A 22233-nucleotide genomic window follows, 5' to 3' on the forward strand; every position below is an offset into this window, starting at 1 on the left:
ACAGGCTGTCAGAACAGGAACAAGATCAGGACCAAAATGCGTGACGTTTCTCACACAAGCCTTTTATTTCACTGGAAATAGAGTCATGCTTCTTAGGCAGCAGCCTGGCATGGAATGATAGGAAGCCAGAGGCCGACGAGATTGATACCAATTGCCAGAGCAGATATCAGACAAATGGGGTCGATACTGGACAGTACGGGACAGACAGGATTGATATCAAAACAAGATATCGAAAATAAACAGGACAAACTAGTCGGGAATGAAACTGGAAACCGATATTAAACAGGACAAAATAAATGGGAACAATACCGGACAGGAAATACCAACAGGAAAGAGGACCGAGTCAAAACTCACATCTTGCGGGGCAAAGGTTTGTTGACGGATTGACAAAGGAAAAGTGAGAGCAGTGAGCTTAAATAGACGGAAAGCCAATCTGTCAACGAGCTGCAGCTGGCGCCACATGGGCGGAGCCAGTTGGGCGCCACGGTCACCGTGACCAGGGTTGGGTAAGGTTACTTTAACTGGATTACTTTCAATTACTTTTGGATTACTCCAATACCAAATATGCTAATAAAAAACAAAAGAAACTAAATATGAATAAAATTATGACTCACAACACGTGGTAAGCTTTCTCTCCTGGCTTTAAACTCTTTGATCTCTGGCACAACTAACATAAAATGCGACAGAAATAAAATCCAAACAGCTTGCCAACATCATTTTTGCCGTTCCATGTATTCCGTTACTCCCCAAGCCTGCACAAAATTTAGTCATTTTCATATTTAGTTTCTTTTGTCTTTTATTAGCCTATTTGGTATTGTAGTAATCCAAAAGTAATTCAAAGTAATCCACTTAAAGTAACCCTACCCAACCCTGACCGTGACACAGGCCAGTACATGCTTGTAGTCATAGTTGACTGTGGATAATGGATCGTGCCCCTAACGGTGCTGTTCATTTTAGATGGAAAGAACAGAAAAAAAGAACTGCCACGCACAACAGAACCAGACACATACGTACATAAGATAGACGAATAAAGATATAAAGACAGTTTAAGGCACAGCGCCACCTGCTACTTGTTTAATTGTGATCATTTCAAGAGTTTTCCACTCTACAGTCATGCTTTGGTTTAACCCTCCTCTATTTCTCCCGGCAAAGTGAGCAATTTACTGCATGAAAGCGTTTCTAATGTAACACGGGAAAGCGGGGCGACTCGTTCCACAAGCCCGGGCAGCTCTGGAGTGCCCGCTACTGGAGAGTGCCAACAGAAGGATTGTTCACCGTGATGGTGGCATCACCATCCTCCTCCGCAGCCCTCACTCGTATCATCCACTTCAGCAAGAGCGGGGAGTATTTTAACACCGCCATCCCAAATGTCTATTTTTGGGAGCCGTAACACAGTAGATCCCCAGGATACGGCGTCCTCGTTTTTGTCATGAACCGGAACAGGATCAGGACCCAAATGCGTGACGTTTCTCACACAAGCCTATTATTTTACGGGAAATGGGGAATCATGCACGTTAGGCAGTGGTCTGGCGTGGAAAGACAGGAAGCCAGAGACCGAAGAGATCGACACCAATTGCCCGAGCAGATATCGGATAGAGGGGGGCAATACCGGACAGGACAGGACAGACAGGATTGATATTGAAACAGGAAAACCAAAATAAACAGGACGAACTAGACAGGAACGAGAACTGGAGCGAATAATAAATAGGACAAAAATAGACGGGAACAATACTGGAAATCAATATTAAACAGGACAAAATAAACAAGAACAATACCGGACAGGAAATACAAACAGTAAACAGGACCGAGTCAGAACCCACGTCTTGCGGGGCAGAGGTTCGGACTTACCAAAGAAAAATGAGAGCACTGAGTTAAATAGTCGGAAAGCCAATCTGTCAATGGGCCGCAGCTGGCGCCACTTGGGCGGGGCCAATTGAGCACGATGGCAACCGTGACAACCTTAAGACTTTTTCACTTTACAGTATGGGATAAGTTGTTTTTTGGCTCTTCTTAACAGCATTTTTCCATTTTTTTTAAGACTTTGTAAGTCAGCTATCCTAAATTTTTCATTGTAAATAATCTCCTGTAATAAACTTTGATTTAATAAGCTATAAGTCCCAAGACTTGCAGTGATACCAAAGGGAGAAGATGATTATAATAGAAAGGAAGCTTGGGATACAAAGAAGGAACACTTATCGGTAGTGTTACTTAAACCACATTTTAAATTTTCAATGTATTTTCTTCTATGTTTAAACTGTAATTGTGTGTTTTTCACCTGTCTCTGCCATTTCTGTAAAGCACTTTGAATTGCCTCGGGTATGAATTGTGCTATACAAATATACTTGCCTTGCCTAATTTGCATTGCCGTAACCAATCAGCGGACGGGGCTATTATTATGAATAAGAAGGTGCAGGGCCGGAGTGGGCCCCTTTTTCAGCCCGGAAGTCTTATACCCAAAGCTACCCCACTTAGCTATGAAGGAGGAATTTGAATGAATGGAACAGCAGCAGGCAGCACGGCAGTGCAGTGGTTAACGCGTGTCCGGAGAACGAACCTTCCTGTGTGGAGTTTGCATGTTCTCCCTGTGCTTCCGTGGGTTTTCTCCGGGCACTTCGGCTTCCTTCCACATTCCAAAAACATGCATGTCAGTTCCATTGGCCTGTCCAAATTGTCCCTAGGTGTGAATGAGCGAGCGAGTTGTCTGTCCCTGTGTGCCCTGCGACTGGCTGGCAACCAATTCAGGGTGTCCCCTGCCCACTGCCCAAGGATAGCTGGGATGTGCTCCAGCACCCCTGCGACCCTACTGATGTTAAGCGGTGCAGATAATGGATGGATGGTACAGCAGCGAGCTCTTATGATGTAAATGTAAATGGTCTGCATTTTCATAGCGCTTTTCAAGTCTCTGAAGACCTCCCAAAGCGCTTTAGACTTATCCATTCACACACACACACAGACACTCACACACCAATAGGGAGTCAGCCATTACGGGGACGTTAGGGATTCAGTGTCTTCCCCAAAGACCCTTCGACATAGAACAAGGAAGAACCTGGAATTTTACCAGCGACCTCTTGATCCCGAGACGAGCGCTTTACCTCCTGAGCTACTCCCCTTAAATTATTTCAGGTTCGAACATGTATTATTATTATTGGGAAGAAATTCAAGTATATGTTGATAAGTATACATAAAACACTATAATTTTATTTCAAAGGAAACTTATATAAAGATTCTGATACAGATGAAAACATATTTACCTCTTTACAGTATTTTGAAAATTGCATTTGCCTTCCCAACAGATTGTTTGGCCTTAAACTAAACTCGAATCTAACTATACACATTTTGAAGTAAGCTACTTAAAACATCAAAATCCTCCTAAGCAAAGCACTGGTCTCTGCAACTTTGACAATGTAATGGTCTATAGACATATCAATTTCCTTTTCAGTGTTCATCACCATGAAGGCCTGCAAAGGCTCCAGAGACTGTAAGCTTCTCAGCCTAGTTTTAACACATTTTAAAGCAGGGAATCTCAGCTCACATGCAACCTGAGTACAGGAAAGGTTCAACAAGAACTTTTATGCCAGCCCAGTGACTATTGTAGGCATCTCGGAGGAGGCTATAATGTGATAGGACCTGCATTTTTGTTTTTTCATTTTTTGTTCTTCTTTTTTTCTAGCATGTTTCCTTTCTTTCCCCCCAGCTATTTCCTTCCTTTTTCCTTGTGTTATTATGATTCTTCTGGCCTTTTACCTTTTTTTTCCTTTATCATTGTTTCTTCTTTTTTCTTCTATTTTTTGTTTCTTTCTTTTTTTAGGATGAGCAGTGCAGCTTATTTTTTGGCTTTATTTGTCCGCCGAAAGTAATTTTGTGCATAGCAATTCAAATATGTTGATAAAAGCATGGGAAGTATAGCGGTGCAGTGGTTAGCGCGTGTGCGGCACAGTTCTGAGGTCATGAGATTGAACCTCTTGTGTGGAGTTTGCATGTTCTCCCCGTGCTTGTGTGGGTTTCCTCCGGGCACTCCGTTTTCCTCCCATATTCCAAAAACATGCATGTCAGGTTCATTGGCCGGTTGGAATCAGCGAGTGAGTTGTGGGAGTGCTGGAGCCCATCCCAGCTATCTCCGGGCAGTGGGCAGGGGACACTCAGAACTGATTGCCAGCCAGTCGCAGGGCAAACAGAGACAGACAATTCTTCACTTGCTCATTCACACCTAGGGACAATTTGGACCGGCCAATTACCCAGACCAGCATGTTTTTGGAATGTGGGAGAGAAGAACATGCAAACTCTGCACAAAAAAGCTGTTAGTTGGATTTGATCCCATAACCTTAGATCTGTGCTGCGGACGCGCTAACCACTCACCCTCCGTGCCTCTCAAGTTAAGAATATGTTCAGTTTTTTTGTTTTATATGTGTCATTATTCTAAAAAAACTCATCAGAACTGCTACACTCTGGATCTTTTTGCCTCTTATAAGTTGATCTTTCAGTTGATATGCAGTTGCTGTGCCTCTTATAATTATTATTCATTAGCCACATTAATTTTTCTGGTCAGTTGCTATGCAATCCTGTATTAGCAACTTCTAGTATGTGTAGTAACTATATTTTATTCAGGCCTTAATTCCCTATCCTTTAGCACGTTCCACAAGGATAATTCTAGTTATTAGGAACTTTCCACCAAATCAAAATGAAACAATGAAAAGTAAACACATTTTAGACAAAAAACACCCCATAATTTAATAAAATCGACCACAGATTACACCTGAAAATGAAAAAAAGGCAATTTCAATAAAAGAAACACAGTGTCAGGGCAATAATTACATGTTTGCAAGTTTCAGACATCATCACCAGGTCGAGTTCAGTGTCAGTGCATTATCCAAATGACTTCATGGTAATGTGAAGGTTTTTGTCTTTCATTATATAACAGAGAAAAAAGCGACACTGTGTATTTTTACAGTAGAAATAAAACTGCAAAAAAAGAAAAAAAAAACAATGCCGGAATTTTCAAAGCACACATAGTACACCATTTTGAAAATTCTCTCATGCACATCGTGACAAGCATTTCTTCAAGTCTTTTCAGAGAGGGGTCTGCAGTCAACATAACAGTAAAAATGATGTCATTAGGTAAAAATGTAACACAATAACGATGATTATTGGTAGGAAGTTTTACTCATTTTAATGTGCTTATACTTATTTTAACTGCTGTCTAAAACTATTGTTAGTGACTCATTTGTGCCCAGAATATTCTGTAAATAAAACTTTCAAAGACTCTGGTCATCTCTGGTGTCTTTACTTTGATAACCTACCTTCTTGCTACCCGGGATCAAACAAACTCGGAAGGAGAAGCAGATGATTTACAACATTATCTAGATATTTATCAAATGCCAAGCAAAAAATGCATTCAGTTTTAAAATGCATATGACCAAAATTAATACTTAAAAAGGGGAATAATGTTACGTATAACATTTTTACCGCTACCTAGAATATTACTTCGCTTCAAAACATATTTGATAAAATGGTCCATTAATAAACAAATATAAAAGGAAATATAACATGTATGAGTAAGTGTCTGCATGTATATCTATTCATGAATGCATAAGATGAGTACTAAATGTCTTTTTTTGCAGCGATATCAGATTGATACTGTTTCGGTTCACACAAAAAGTACCGATTTTTTTTCCTTCTGGTCCTGGCTCTTCTGCAAAAATATTCGTACCCAATGCGGCCAGCAACTCAAAAAGTTTGCCCACCTGATTTACAAACTCCTATCGACCTACAATGCATTTGTTTAGTAAACGAGAGGGGGAATATAAATATCATATAATAATCCACCAGTAGTTTTTTTTCTAACCAAATCCAGTGTTATGCTTTGTATGTAGAGCAAGACTGACAAAGAACAGTAACAAAAAAAGTAAACCATGCACAGTGTTAAGCAAAAGTATTGTGCCCCTCCAAGAAGTTTTTGTCATATTGCCACATTTCAGGCTTCAAACTTAAAGCTAATAAACAAAACAAAAAATTCCTAAGAATCAACAACATGACACACAATTGTGAAATGGAACTAAATTATTTCAACATTTTGTATTATAGTTACAACAAAAAAACTGAAAAGCAGGTGTTTTAAAAATATCGGCCCCCCTGTTCTCTCAGCTCAACCTACTGACTCTAGAAGTTCCCTGAGACTTCTGAATGATCCAATGTTCACCTAAATGACTAAAAATGACCAAAAGTGCACCTGTGTGTCAATAAGTCTCAGTTTAAATGCACCTGAACAGACAGCATTGTGAAGCATTGAGAGTATCATGAAGACCAAAGGACACACCAGGGAGGTCCGGGATTCAGTTGTGGAAAATTTGAAGCAGGAATTGATTTCACAACACTTCGAATCTCCCAGAGCACTGTGCGAACAATAATATTAAAAATGGAGCAAGTTTAATACCACTGCAAATCGAGACCTGGCCGTTCCTCTAAACTTTCGTCCCAAACAAGGTGTAAACCAATCAGAGAAGAAACCAAAAGGCCTCTGATCACATTGGATGACCTATAGGCACAGCTAAGTTGGGGCAATCCATGCACAGTTAGGCGTACTCTACATAAAACTGCTCTTTATGAAAGCGTAGAAAGAGGAAAGCCCTATCTTAAAGAATACCATTAAATGCCTCATTTGGCATTTACAAGACACATGGGAGACACAAATATCACATGGAACAACAGTCTCTAGTCAGATGAGACTGAATTGGAAGTTTTTGGGCTGAATGCAAAGCATTATGTTTGGCGTAAGAATAACATTGCACGTCACCCTGTAAACACCATCCCCACTGTCAACCATGGGGGTGGCAGCATGATTTCCTGGGGTTGCTTTTTTCAGCAGGGACTGGGAGGACCGTTAGAGTTGATGGATAGATGGATGGGGCCAAATAGAGGGAGATTCTGGCAAAAAAATCAGTTGAAGGCACCAAGAGACTTGGTTCACCTTCCAACAGGACAAGGACTCTAAACATAAAGCGAAATCTACAATGGAATGTTTTAAAACTAACAATATAAAGGCGTTAGAATGGCCAGCCAAAGTCTAAACCACTATCCTATAAAGCATTTGAAAAATGCTGTGCACAAACGACTACCATTAAACCTTAAGGAACTTGTTAGGAAGAATGGGCAAATATTTCTGTCTGAAGATATGCAATACCCAAAACGACCTGTGGCTGTGATCACAGCAAAAGGAGGTTGTACAATTTATTTACTCAAAGGGGGCCATTATTTTTGCAACACCTGCTCATTATTTTATTTGTTGGCACAATATATAACGTTGAATAAAATTTAGTTTCACAATTGTGTCTCGAATGTTGTTAGGAATTATTTTGAATTTTTTTCTATAAGCCTGAAATATGGAAATATGTCAAAAGGTTCTTGGGGCACCAATACTTTTGCAAGGCACTGTCAACAATAAACAGGCACAGAGAACCTTTTTCTGTGATCGTTATCTAAATAATTATTTACCAACAGATGCTCATTGTGCATGGACATAACATTCGCTCATAAAAAAAGAAATCTCTCCGCTTCATCCAACTTATAACAGCCCAGAAAAAGAAAATTCCTATTATACACGTTGAATATGTTACACAAGGTTGGCCATTTGGATTGAACCTAGTAGATGACTTCATAGACAGTGGCCTTTTTGTCTCCGGAGCCGGTCACAATGTACTTGTCATCCACTGAGATGTCGCAGCTCAGCACTGAAGACGATTCCTTGGACTGTTGGAGGGGAAGGAAATACATTTGTGTCTTAGGATTTCGACTATTTCGACATTCAACTCATTATAACGTAAAGCACAAGCATAGTAGACTCCCGAGATACGGCGACCCCGCCTTACGGTGTTTTCCATTGAAGGTGTGGCAGATGTTTTTTTCTGTCCCTCTTTATGCCATTTTCCCCACTATAAGAAGTCAAAAACAACTTTTTTTGCGTGACTAAAAACGGGTGAAATTCAAACTATGATGACGTATGTCTGTAAGATGCTTTTCTGCTAAAGGTCTATGACATAGCCCCTTTATAACATAAACTATGTCATATAAAATGCCGGTCTGCTATTGGTTTCCACCATGAAAATGAGGACATGCTATTGGCTGATTTACCTCCCACAATGCCTTTCTCTTTATTCAGTTTAGAATCTTGTGTGCTTAGTAAAGACTGCGCGTCTGTGACACGATACTGTCATTTTTGTACTGTTGGCTATAAACCCCAAGAGAAAGGAGTGATGCTAAAGGTAGAAGCAAAAAACATGATAACCATGGAAACCAAGCTTGCATTTATGAAGAAATATGAAGAAGGGACACCGATCATTCACTTTGTTCGATTTAAGGCTTTAGTGAACAGATGTGCAGGACAATTGTAGAAAACAAAGAGGCAGAAAACAAAGATTTCAAAGCCATCACAATCCGCATATGTGGATGTTTTTGGAATCTGTTTAATTTTTGATCTGCAGTCGACGTCCCTCTCCACTTTGCATCCACCAGCTAACGCCACTGTACCACTTTTCCTTTCCATGCATATTTATCTGAAATGTTTTCTTTAATCATATACATATGTATTACATTTAAGTCATACACCATTTTGTTACTTTAAACAGGGATGCCAAACTCATTTTAGCTCACGGGGGCCAGACTAGCGGATGAAAGCAAGAAAGAAAGACAGAGAGAGAGAGAGAGAAAGTGTGAACAAGAAAGGGAGAGAGAGAGAGAGAAAATGTGCGATAGAAAGAAAGGGAGAAAGGGAGAGAGAGAAAAAAAAGAGAGTGATCAGATTCAGTAGTTTGTGAGTGGCTAGGACTGGCTTTGAAAACATCCAATGGATATATCTAAAACTGCCTCTTGCACTTCTTTCAGCGTCGTCTGGCGGGCTAGATTCGGTCTGTTGGCGGGCCTAATCCGGCTCGCTGGACGTATGTTTCACATCCCTGCTTTAATGTTTTTATCTTGGGGAGCGAGTGTTTGGAAAGCATTAGCTCCGCACTAGGTTTCTATCCCCCGATAAAGGTCGTATATCTTTGAAATTCCAACTCGACAACAGATTATTGTGATATCCCGGGGGTCCACTGTATATAATAATATCTTGATGTCAGCTTCTCTAGTTACCTGGAATATGCTGGCTCCATACGGGGTTCTCCAGGCATTGAGCAAATTGTCTTTGCCCGTGCTGACGAACCACTTTCCTGCAAGTGGAAAACAACAGCCACGGAAGTGAGAAAACGACCGATCTGCTGCGGAGACCTCTTTTGTAAAAGAAATTGCGTGACGATAAAACAGAAACAGCGCGAAGACGCCACGTTGACTCACCACAGTGAGCGAAGCGCAGCGAGAGCACGCAGCTTTCGTGTAGGTGGAGCTGATACTTGTCGGGTTTGGAGACGTGTAAGACCTCCACGTTGCTGTTCTCCATCCCCACCGCTAGCCACTCGCCGGTTGGACAGTAACCCAGTGAGAAGATCTGCAACAAAAGTGTTTAGGATACATAGAAACTGAGATCAATATTAAAACACAGGGTTGATACGTAATTACAATTGTAATACATAATCCTAACACTAATACACATTTGATGGTGCCCTGTTTAGGTCCTCTTGGGCTTCATAGGACAATGTCATACAAACTAATGCCAGCTGCCGTTAAATGCAATGGCAAAGCCAAGTCACCTAAGAGCAGTGCCGGCGTCATTTTTGGACTGTCTTGTTGAGAAACAAGACAACAATTCCAAGCATTAACAAGCATTTCACTCAAAATTCAAGCACTTTTCAATCGATGAGAACGCATGATTAAAATTCAAGTATTTTCAAAGATTATTTGGACTGATCAGCGCAAAGAGCTATTAGTTGTGCGGTATGTATTTCTAATACAACAACGTATCATGTTACTATTATGTTATTACTAGGTTGTATTTAACAGGTTTTATTTATTAAAAGTACATTAAAAATTGGACCATTCAAGCACTACAACCTCTTCCATGTATGAGGCAACTGACATACAGTGAAGGAAATAAGTATTTAAACACCCTGCTATTTTGCCATTTCTCCCACTTAGAACTCATGGAGGGTTCTGAAATTTTCATCGTAGGTGCATGTCCACTGTGAGAGAGATAAACTAAAAAGAAAAATCCAGAAATCACAATGCATGCTTTTTAAACATTTTCTTGTGTGATACAGCTGCAAATAAGTATTTGAACACCTGTGTAACATTTTTATTCTGTATATAAAATATAGGCTCATTTTAAGTAATTTGTAAATATTAATCAAATATCAGACACTGATCATGTCAATGATTCCTCATGAAAGTTAGAAATAGAAATTCCTAGAAAATCACAATGACTCATCACTGGTGAGCTTAAGGGGTATCTCAAAGGGGATACATTGTGCCCTCAGGTATTACATTGGGGACCCAGGATCCACAGTGACGTACGTACAAACAAAATTTCACAAGAGGGCACTCTAGTCTTAGGCAGCGATGTCCCACAAAGGTTTAAAGGAGATATGTCTTGTGGTTTTGAGTTATTTCATTATAAGAGCATTAAATGGTTAGATTTTACCATACAAAATAAGTCATTTTGGTGTAGACAGTTCATGTAGCTTGTAAACATGCTATCACACAGCCAAACTCAATTCGGTTTTGGATTTCCTGATTTTTTCATGGGTCTTTTCACTCGATCCCAATGCGGTGCCAAACTCACTATAAAATTGTATTATTTTCTATAACTCCATCATTAGTTTCATTCAAATTATTCACTGTTTTGAATCCTGCATTGTGATCTGCATTCTGATTGGCTAAACATTGTCTCCACTTTTTCTTTACCTTATGATGATAATTGTTAGTTTGTACAAAAAACGTTTTATACAGTATTTCTTTTGTAAAAACTATCTTTGATCCTCTAAAAAGGGGTTGTTCTTTGGTTTCAATGTCATGATGACGGATTAATTTGATCTGTGCCCGCTTGTTTGGCGCCTTCCTGATTGGTTCCCCTCCTATTTAAGCTCAGTCCTTTCCCTCGCCTGTTGTCAGTCCGTCGATCACGCTTTTTGCACCCGTCTCTCACCCATCCGTTCCTGATTTCCCCGTTTGTCTCCGGCTACCACCTATTTTTTGACCCCGACTGTTTTTTACGCTCCTGTCCCAGCTTACGACCCGTTTTTGATCCCGACCACGTTTTGCTCTCCAGTCCCGGCTATCGACCTGTTTTTTCCGTCTTCAACACCACAATCTCCTGCTCCGGAAGATCCACTTCTGCATTTGTAACACATTCCAATTCTGTGAGCCGCTTGCTTCCCGCGTCCAGTGAGCACCAGATCGTGGGCGCTCTTTCTCAATAAACTTGTGGTTAACGTTCCGCATCTGGGTCCTAATTTTGTTCTGGTCGTGACATTCAATGTATAATAGAGAATGTAATTGTGTAATTGTGAAAAATGTTTCTACTTGGCAGATTTCCCCCATCACAGGTTCTATTCGGAATATAACCTCCGCGATTAAATGAGGGTTCATTGTACTTCAAATCAGCCTTCTTTTTAACTTTCCATTGTGAAAATTGTCACCATCCATGCAGACTTGAGATTTCAATCTCTTTTATCTGTTGCTCCATTCAGGTTCATGTTGAGTTTACCTGTGAGGTAAAGTCATGCTGCTGCAATTGGCGTCCTTCTCGGAGATCCCACGAGCGGACGGTGTTATCCAGCCCTCCCGTCCAAAGCTTGGTGCCGTCATTGGAAATGTCAATGCAGCTTGCTCCGTCAGTGTGGCCTTGGAACTGTCTACATGTGTACAAACAGCCTCATTTATTCCAATTATAGGGAACGGCGCTCTACTTTAACATAAAAATCCCACCCAATGTTTGTTAAAAAAACAAAACAGTTCAACAAAGTCGTCCACGGATTTCAATGAGTATTACAATAGATTTAAAGCAAATGAGAGGACCTGATTTCATTGGCTAAGAAATTCATCTATGTTCACTCCCATTATATATCTTAAAAAAAATCCTAGAGAATCCAATCACGCGCAATTACACCACAATTGGATATATTCTAGTGCAGGGGTAGGGAACCTATGGCTCTGGAGCCATATATGTCTCTTTTCATGAGTACATATGGCTCCGAAATAAAATGTAACTCTTTGTGGCGTTCCAAAGTCAGGTGATTTCATCCCGATTTTGGTCCATATAAAGCCGAAGCAACTTAATGCAGAAGTTTGATAAGAAACCATTTAAACTGATACATAAAAACGCTGGCAAACGACTTTGATTGGGTGAGCGGTAGAGGTGGGCGGATCCCTGCACACAGCGCAAGGCACTTCCTTCTCTTTCTCTCGCTCAGTGCAGTCTACACCGAAAGTGAATATGATGATATGCTTATCGTTTGCAGTAATTTGTGACATTTTTACAAAAGAACTTTGTATGCACAATTTTTTGAAACCGTTATTAAGGACAAATTTTATGGAAAAAAAATTACCTCAACACTCTTAACTGAAGGTGGAAGACAAATTGTAAATGGCATATTTATAATGATTTGGGACACAGGATTTGGCATTATTATCATTTCATACAGTTGATTAAATCATCAAATGAAACACAGTGAAATAAAATGTGCTGAAGAATTAACTTTTGTCTAGAGAGCGTGTTTGGCAGTTTTTTCAATTTTGTCTGACAATATATGATGTGGCTCTCTCAATTTCTTTTTAAAACATTTTTGGCTTTTATGGCTCTTTGGGTCAAAAATGTTCCCAACCTCTGTTCTAGTGCTTTAAACACCTTGATTGTACTATGTAATCCCTCGCTACTTCGTGATTCGTACTTCGCCGCCTCAACACATCAAGGGTTAGAAAATATTCCGCAATCCATTATTCCCAACCGCATATTGCTGCTAGCTGGGACTGGCAGAGCACGCTTTTGTTGACCATTGGCAGGTTTAGTATTTGAAAGCCTACCTCACAAGAGTCTGATTGTGAAGGTCCCAGACAGCGATGTTTCCGTCGGAGCAGCAGGAAAAGCAGACTTTGGAGTCGGGGCTGATGGCCAAGGCGTAACACGCAGGAGCCGATGACGTTAACTCCGCCTTGATCCGAGGAGTGGGTGTGGCCAAGTCCCATATTGACAAAGTACTGGCCTCTCCTCCCACGATGAGCGTCCGTCCGTCGGGGAGCAATCGGCACGAGCGGATGTAGTTGTCTCTGTTCTGATGACACAAACGTTTCATTCTAACCTGGTGCCCTCACCAATATCTGTCATGAATCGGGCAGTGACTTACAAGGCAGTCCAGCTGTGACACAGAAGTCTTATTACCAGGGTGACTGATGTCCCACACCTTGACGCAACCCTTGCCGCCGGTGTAAACATGACGGGTTGGGTTGCTGATGGTGACAGCGCACACCACCTCCCCATGGTTAAGTGTGTTGATCTGTCGTGCGTGGCGAGGGATGGCCGGACCGATCAGGGAGTCCGGAGGAAAAGGAACTGGCTGCATTTGTCCGTCAGCGCTCACGTGGAAGGAATAAGCTCTGGAGGAAAATACATCCAGCACTTTCGAAGTTGGTAAGCTTTCATTCAATCTTTAGGGAAACAAATGATCGAAGGATGAATGGATGGATGGATAGACTGATTGATGGATGAGTGGATGAATGGATGGATGGATGAATAGAAGAACTGATGTAGCCCTTTGAGACTCTTTGTGATTAAGGGCTATACAAATAAACATGACTTGACTTGACATGCATTAGTGAATGGGTGGACAGATAAATTGATGCATTGATGGATTGATTGACGTACGGAATGACAGACAGGTGGGCACATGAATGGATGGATGGATGGATGGATGGATGATACAGGCTTAAAAAAAGGATGGATTGATGGATAAATGGGTTGATGGAGTTGATGGACGGATCAATGGGTAGATAAGTGAAAGGATGGATAGATGGATAAATGGATGGGTGTGTTAATGGAAAGATGGATGCATTGACAGATGGCTGGGTGGATGAATGGATTGACAGATTTATGAGCAAATGGATGAGGGAATGATTGGGCAGATGGATGGTTGAAATAGATGGATACATTAATAGACTGGTGAAAGGATGGGTGATTGTCAGATGGATGGTTCGATGGATGAACAGATGGTTGGATGTGTTAACCCTTTAACGTTCCGATGGTACCAGGGTTCCTACAGTTTAAGGCATTCACAGGAGTCCAGTGAATCCAACTATGTAAAATGTTTACTCCACAACACACAACAATGCAGACAGATAAAAAAAAAAATCTGCAAATCATTGCTGCATCGTTTGACAATCCTGGTTGTAATCTGTCTGTTTCGTTCCATAACTCCTCTTTAAAAAGAAACACTCGTCAGATGATTTCCGATATAGCTGTTAGCCCCTGACCTTTTGATTGACACCACTCTTGGCCAATTGCAAGCTTTTTTGATCACAGCCCTTAACCTGTGAAAACCTATGAGGGCCTGTATTGAAAAAAAACATCAAGGCCTACTTTGGCTTCGAAGATCTTTAGCCAATAAAGATCGATTTAAATGTAGATCGAAATATTGGTTTGCCATTTAAATTTGCGCTCTGTATTGAAATCAGAGCCGAAAATAGACGTGTGTAAATGCAATCCAGGATCCGTTTTTTTTTGTGTGATTATCACACGTACAATGATCGATTGACTTTTGAAAAGACAATTCAAACATTTGCCACTCTTTAACGATATCTAAAAATTGGCTAAAGTAAAATTCACGGTTGCAGTTTTTAGGGCTGTAATCTGGTCATCTCCAAATGGCCACTTTTTGAAACGCCTAGACCTACCATTACAAATATGAGTGAAATACAGTGGTACCTCTACTTATGACAGTAATCCGGTCTGGGAGTAGCCTCGTAACATGAAAACTTTGTCAGTAGCTCATAGAAGCATGTACTGTACAAATTTTGAATTCGGATCCTGAAATGCCTTTGTAACTGGAGGCAATATTTTCCCATTCTGGTACTCCGTCACCTGAAACATTCGTATGTAGAGGTACCACTGTACAATGATTAGTCTGGAGCCTTCGCTCTCAAAACGCTGGTCTACTGGTGATCCCAAGAGCCAAGAAGAGATCCGCAGGTTCGAGAGGGTTCTCCATCCGGGCCCCGGTGCTGTGGAATGCTCTTGCCCCTGAGTTTCGATCTGAGACCTCAGTGGAAATGTTTAAATCTAAGCTTAAAACACACTTCTACTCTATAGCATATGAATAACCTATATTTCATGTTGATAATATGTGTATTATTTGCCCTCATGTAGGTTTTAGATGAGGGGATGGTGTCATAATAGTCTGTAATAATATTTTGCAATAGTCTTTGATCTGTGGAGCCCTTTGAGAGTTTTTGTGATTAAGGGCTATACAAATAAACATGACTTGACTTGACTTGATTACTTCAGATTATGATGAAATTCGACATGGTGCGAGGTGAGGCTTTATGCTATTGTCTCACCTGTTTTCAAGCTAAAATGCCCATGCTACACTCACCTGCAGGCATTTCATTGTGATAATAAGAGAATAAAAACTCAAGATTAAAGATTAAAACTCAGATTACTCAATGTTAGTAGCACTTGCAGTGATTATTTCAGTTTGGGACAAAACCTCAGAGTCTTACCTTTAAAAAGAAAACAAAAAACGTCCGTCTTCTCCAAAGGGTTCAAGAAAGCATTCAATTTACTTTGGGTACGTCTTGGATTCATCTCATCTCATCTCATTAGCCGTACCGCTTATCCTCATTAGGGTCGCGGGGGGGGCTGGAGCCCATCCCAGCCATCTCCGGGCAGTGGGCAGGGGACACCCTCAACTGGTTGCCAGCCAATCGCAGGGCACACAGGGGCAGACAACTCATTCGCTCATTCACACCTAGGGACAATTTGGACCGGCCAATTCACCTAAAATGCATGTTTTTGGAACGTGGGAGGAAACCGGAGTGCCCGGAGGAAAACCCACGCAAGCACGGGGAGAACATACAAACTCCGCACAGGAAGTCTGGAGCTGGATTTGAACCCACGCAGGAGGTTCCCATGACATGAACTGTGCCGCACAAGCGCTAACCACTGCGCCGCCGTGCTGACGTCTTGGATTGGATTTTAGGGAAATTTTACAGGAACATTAAGTGGTTAATGGTCAAGTGGGTGGATTGGCAGATAGATGAGCAGATTAATTTGCAGTAGAATAGGCAGATGGATGGGAGAATGGATTGAAGGATGGATGACTGGATTGATGAATGGTTGGATTTAAGGGTAGATGGATGGAAAGATGGAGAGACACGATTATCCAATGAAAAAGGGCGACCTACGGTTTTCCCCCAGGAATCCCTGATATGTTCGGAGGAAGTCCAGGAACTCGTATGTGATGGTGAGGATCAAATCCCACCTACAGAGGATAAAGACATTAACACACAGAAAAACAAGCATTGACATTGTTTGAGAATTTTGTAAACGAAAAACAAAAAAATTAGATTTACCACTTGCGAGCGTCCGTAAGCGGCCACAGCGGCTGCGGCCACAGTGCTCATGCCGTGCAGCCCAGTGTAGGGGGCGCCGGCTCCGCTCAGATCACCGTTCATGCCAAGGTGAGGGACCATTCCGAACGGGCCCGGGTACGAGCAAGGCACCGCCAGCGGTGTGCGCAGGCCAGGCGCTGCAACGAGATGACAATACAAATCCAACAAAGTATGGAGAAGAAATTTCAATGCATGATCAAGAAAAAGTTTTTTCTCTTTGAAATTGTTCACCACTTACCCAGTGTTTCGACCCCTGGTGGTTTATTTGGAGCCGCCCGCAGGCTTGTCGTGGTACTGCTGGGAGTGGGTGCATCGCATCGTGAAGTGGGTGTGCTTGACTTAGAAACGGGTGTGGTGGATTTTTCATTCTTTTCCAGAAAAAAAGGCAAGGTTACATTTTGATTTTCATTTCGCCTCAGAGATTTTCTATGCCACCAATATTACAGGCTGATAAAATTTGTAGATCAAATTCTCATAGTAATAAATGCTTATATTGATACAAATAGAAACTACCTAAAGGCAGTATATAAAGAAGATCAGAAGGCTCACCAAATTAATCTCTTTGGATTTGGATGACGGGGTGCTGCTTGAGGAGGCGACAGAAGAAGGACTCAGGGGAGCATCCTTCTTCAGCAGGCGACTTTTGTCCAATCCGTTCTCCCGGGGAGAGTGGGCGGGACTTCCTCTGGGAGAGGTTGGATCCTGGGGTGGTAGTTTGGAGAGAGGAAACTGGTTTCAGTTTGCTTATTGAGAAAGCTCTCAACAGGAGATGACATTAAACTGAGGCCTACCTCATTGGACACGTCCACCACCAAGTTGTCATCACTCTTTTCACCGTCACTTTCCTAGAAATTAATCATCCAGAAATAAATGTATGCACTAAAGATCTTCTTATATAGGGTAGAACACAAAAAACTTACATAGCGTGCAGAACTCAACTCTTTATCGTCTGTCTTCTGCTTCTTGTTGTCGGTGGAGTAATCGCTTGAACCTCTGTGCTTCTCTCCAGTCCGAAAACTGGCGGACGGAGACACAGATGAGCTCTGGAGAAACAGAAATTCCACACAGAACACAACTTTGAAGTTTTCATTTTTTACATCACAAAACACCAGGCTTTGCTGAACTTCGGTTTTCGTGATTTAAGAATGACTGAATGGAATCCAGCGGCACATAAGGATGCCTTGTTAGCACGCCTGCTTTACAGTTCAGAGGTCCCGGGTTTAAGAGAAAAATGTTGAAGAATGAAAAAATATTTTGTGCTTCGCCTTACACTCGTCCATTTTATACACAATTAAATAGGTGGTTGGTTTTTTAACTGAAAAAAATCGTATTTATTTATATATACATATATATATATATATATATATATATATATATATCATCTCATTAGCTGCATCGCTTATCCTCAGTAGGGTGGCGGGCGTGCTAGAGCCCATCCCAGCAATCATCGGGCAGTGGGCAGGGGACACCCTGAACTGGTTGCCAGCCAATCGCAGGGCACAGACAACTCACTCGCTCATTCACACCTAAGGACAATTTGGACCAGCCAATTCACCTGAAATGCATGTTTTTGGAATATATATATACACGTATATTTTTTTTTTCCCTATTTTCACTCAAATGTTTTTTTATATTTTCATCTGATATTTTTGGGGCGGCAGTAGCTCAGGAGGTAGAGCGCTCGTCTTCGGATCAAAGGATCCCGGTTCGAATCCCGGCTTGTCCGTGTTACACGTCGAAGTGTCCTTGGGTAAGACACTGAACCCCTAATACCCCCAATAAGCAGGTTAGCGTCTTACATGGCTGCAATACAAGGCCGCTATTGGGAAATGTGAAGCACATTGTAAAGCGCTTTGGGAAGTCATTGACTTGAAAAGCGCTATATAAATGCAGATCATTTCATTTTAGTTTAATTATTACATATTTTTATTTGTAATTATACATTTTTATGATTCCGTTTATATTTATTCATTTTTATAAATTATATTTGTAATATATATATATACTTTATTTTACTTATTCTATCTTTTTTTTAATTGTTATTATTTTTTAATGATTTTTCTTTTTTATTATACTGGTGCCATCTTTGCCACCACCCAAAAACAGGCCAGGAACCGTCAGCCGAGAGCGGTCCTCAGTGGGGCCACCACGGCCCAGGCGGTCAAGGGATCCGTGAACCATGATGCTTTTAATCAATATTATTAGTATTGTGTTGCCTGGTACACCCAAAAAAAAACGCTTGTGCCAGCGTTCCCCCCAAAAAAACAGCTGAACTGGAGTCCAAATAAACATTAATTGCACTCTTTCCCCTCCCTCTTTACAAACGATCACCCATCCTTTCTAGATTGGCGTTGAGGAGCCCTCCTCACCCTCGGCTGACCAACAGAGAAAAGAAAAGGAAAGCGGGACCTTTAACTCGACCTTTCCGCTAGCTCACGCTTCTAACCTTTCCGCTGCCCTTTGCCGTGATGCAGGTGTTGATGACAAGAAGCCTACGAGGGAGGAGCAAGGTTTGGTGCATGTGTGTGAGAATCTTATACAGGGTGTTCCAAAAGTTTGGGGCAGATTTGAAATTCCCATTTCTCCTTAACTACAAATAGTAGTAAGATCAAAGTTGTGCTATTTTAAAGTTGTATTATGTAAGGATATGAATTTGTTTATTTCTTTTCAGACCCATTTATGGCGTTCAATCAACCAGAAGTGTGCTTGCATTTGCAGAAACTGAATCTGGACTGTTCAATATACATCTCGCAAAAAATTCTTGAAGAAGCCACCAGAGAGGAAGTCCATATTGAGATGGTATGTTCAATTAATGACGGATGGGTGCTTATGCCCAGTTTAAAGAACGGGACGCCATTTAACTTCAGAAGATGTGGTTAAGCAAGTTTGAATTGCTTTCCAGCAATGCCCCTGTAAATCCATCAGAAGAGACAGGCGGGAACTTCAGTGTCCTACAACTGTTTGAAGTGTCTTCAGAAGACGAGTGCACATGTCACCTTACACCAGGGGTCTCAAACTCAATTGAGCTGGGGGCCGCTGAAGCTCGGAGCCGGGTGAGGTTGGGCCAAATGGGGTTTTCCAGAAAAAGAGTGCTGATAAACACAGTCTGCTGTTCTTAAAGGGACAGTGTTTTATATTTGTCCACTAGATGTCGCTGTAATGTGGAGTACAACCAAAAATGAGTCGAAGGAAAACTATTTTTACCCAGCTTTTCATAAAAGAAGGTAAAACCAAAAAAAGAGTTGTTTTTAAATAAATAAAAAATAGGGAGGAAGAAAGGAGAAAAGGAGTCAAAAAAGGAAAACAGGAATAAAAACAATAGTAGGGGGAAAGAAAGCAAAAAAGGAAAAGTGAGAAAAAGAAAAGAGGAAAAAAAATAAAGGAATTAAAAAGAAAAAGGACAGAAGCGAAAAAAATCAATTTTCTCAAGTTTCTTTTCATTTTTCTCTTTTTTTCATTTTTTTTTCATTTCACGCTTTTCTTTTTTGTCTTTTTCTGGTCCTGTTTTTCTTTTATTCAAATTCAAACAGCAACAAAATCTTGACTCGAGAAAAGTATTTTAGTCTAAGGCTGCTTTATTTAGGTAGAACGATCATCTTGGGACCGAGAGGTCGCTGGTTTGATGTCCTTGGGCAAGACACTGAACCTAATGCCCCTGGTGAGCAGGTAACACCTTTGTGTGGCTGTCGGCCCTATCGATGTGTGAGTTTGTATGTGAATGGGTAAGTGTGAAGCACATTGTAAAGCGCTTTGGGAGGTCTTCAGTGACTTAAAAAGCGCTATATAAATGCAGACCATTTACCATTTAATCTTTTATTTATTTTCTTATTTTCCTTATTTTTAAAAGTGATAAGGTGCGTTTTGGTCACTTTTAGTATCCGTATTTTGTCTTCCGTTGTACTTTTAGCACTCGTTTTTGGTGGCACAACAAAATACAGCGACATCTAGTAATAAGCACAAACAATAAATAAATACATAACAAGCATTAAATAAATAAATACATAAATAAATGATAAGCACTGTCCCCTTAACTTTCATATTAAGGCGGGGGCCTCAATCTATCATTATTGGGGGTGCAATTGGCCCCTGGGCCGTGAGTTGAGACCCCTGGCTTACAAGCACAGTTAGTCCAACAATTGAAGGAAGGTGATTAACTAGCTCTTTGTGACTTTTGCATTGCAAAGCAACAAAAGATGGAAGATGACGGATTTGGCAACCGGCTTAGCTATAAGGAAAATGTCCATGAAAATGGCAGTTAACAAGAATAAACACTCGCCTATGGTGTACTGAGATCAAACATGAACTTCTTGGGCATCAGCGAGATTCTCCAAAGGTGACCATGTTTTGTGCTATGTCGAAGAAAGCAGTCTACTGACCATTCTTCTTTGAAAGAGCAACAGTCATTGGTGCCATTGACATGCTGGAAAACTGGTCAATGGCTAAATTGAGTGGAAAAGGGTCGGGTGACTTCAACAGGATAGGGCGCATGCACAGTGGAGCCTCAGTTTTAGACAGTTTCTGAACACAACACTGCCAGAAAGATGGATTGGACAGTCTGGGAAGAATGATCTCAATGTCATGTCTTGGCGACCCTGATCTCTAGATATCACACCATGCGATTTCTTTATGTGGGGATTTGTGAAATGATTGTCTGTGTGCCCCCTGTTCCAAAAGATGTGAACGAGCTGAAGACACATATAACAGAAGCTGGTACAACCATTGACGATGAATGCTCGGACGCATTTGGCAAGAATTCGACTATCATCTTGATGTGTGTCGTGTGACCAATGGTGCTCACATTGAACATCTTTAAAAGTTTCATGTAAAATTGAGATGACAAGCTTTCTGAATTCACCCAAATTCATAATACAGTAGTTTCCGAGATACATAAATTGATAGAGATTTGACGCAGCAGTTCTTGTCGGAAATAGAGGCTGAAGACTTTGACAGCTCTGTTGGATAAGGATTAATGGTAAAAAAATGCGAGTACCAAACTCAGTTTTGCTTTTTATTTTTACAATTTTGTTATATTTTTCCGTTTTAGTTTGTGACAAACACTTAAATGAACCACAACCAAACTCAGTTTTGCTTCCACTGCTTTTATACGTATACTTGTATGCTTGTCTGTGGTTGTAAGGCGGTTGCAAGTCACTTGCGCCCAATGAGCCGGAGTCGATAAAGAAACAGAACCAGCTATGGTGGGTGCGCCTTACAGCCGTGACAATAAGGTACAAATGTTCCTGAACCAATTAAATTCATAAATAGGAGTGCCACTGTATTTTACTACGCCTGCAATGGATCATGATAACATAAATAAGTTCTATAAAATATTGCCCTGTGCAACAAAAAGAGTACTATTAGAGGGTGACTCACTAGATGTTATTGGAACAAAAATGGAGCAAAGAATGGCATAAAAGATGCATTTTCTATCTAACTGAAGCTAATCTTTAACACAAAAATGGGGCCGTGACTTACCTAATAATTTAGCAGTTGCTGCTGTTTCGTTATCAAAAAAACACTCTTAACTGGGCCTTTGTAAAAATAGTGGTTATAAACCGGCTAAGTTGTTGCTGCTTGTACTATTTTAGTAGTCAATCCTTTTTTTGCTTTATTTGAAGGTTTTAGAAATCAATATATCTAATACAGACGCTGCCCTACTTACGAACGAGATTCCAGACGATCGTTCAGGAGTTGAATTTGTTCATAAGT

General features: G+C 40.9%; 1 protein-coding gene across 3 annotated transcripts in view; it reads right to left on the reverse strand.

The window, feature by feature from the left end:
* Positions 1-4708: 4708 nt before the first annotated feature.
* The window catches only part of LOC148366077 (transducin-like enhancer protein 4), a 57884-nt gene continuing 40359 nt past the window's right edge, over positions 4709-22233 (reverse strand). For all 3 annotated transcript variants that reach the window (XM_088336481.1, XM_088336480.1, XM_088336479.1), the window contains exons 9-20: positions 17445-17567; positions 17316-17369; positions 17074-17226; positions 16763-16892; positions 16486-16661; positions 16318-16394; positions 13266-13515; positions 12946-13193; positions 11630-11777; positions 9325-9475; positions 9124-9200; positions 4709-7743 (exon numbers count right to left, since the gene is read on the reverse strand). In XM_088336481.1, coding sequence (XP_088192607.1) covers positions 7636-7743; positions 9124-9200; positions 9325-9475; positions 11630-11777; positions 12946-13193; positions 13266-13515; positions 16318-16394; positions 16486-16661; positions 16763-16892; positions 17074-17226; positions 17316-17369; positions 17445-17567 — 1695 coding nt within the window. In that variant the 3' untranslated portion in view covers positions 4709-7635. The remainder of the gene's footprint in view (positions 7744-9123; positions 9201-9324; positions 9476-11629; positions 11778-12945; positions 13194-13265; positions 13516-16317; positions 16395-16485; positions 16662-16762; positions 16893-17073; positions 17227-17315; positions 17370-17444; positions 17568-22233) is intronic.

Source organism: Urocampus carinirostris, chromosome 5, assembly GCF_059441175.1.
Source record: "Urocampus carinirostris isolate Australia breed hairy pipefish chromosome 5, RoL_Ucar_1.0, whole genome shotgun sequence".
In the NCBI taxonomy this organism is placed as follows: domain Eukaryota; kingdom Metazoa; phylum Chordata; class Actinopteri; order Syngnathiformes; family Syngnathidae; genus Urocampus; species Urocampus carinirostris.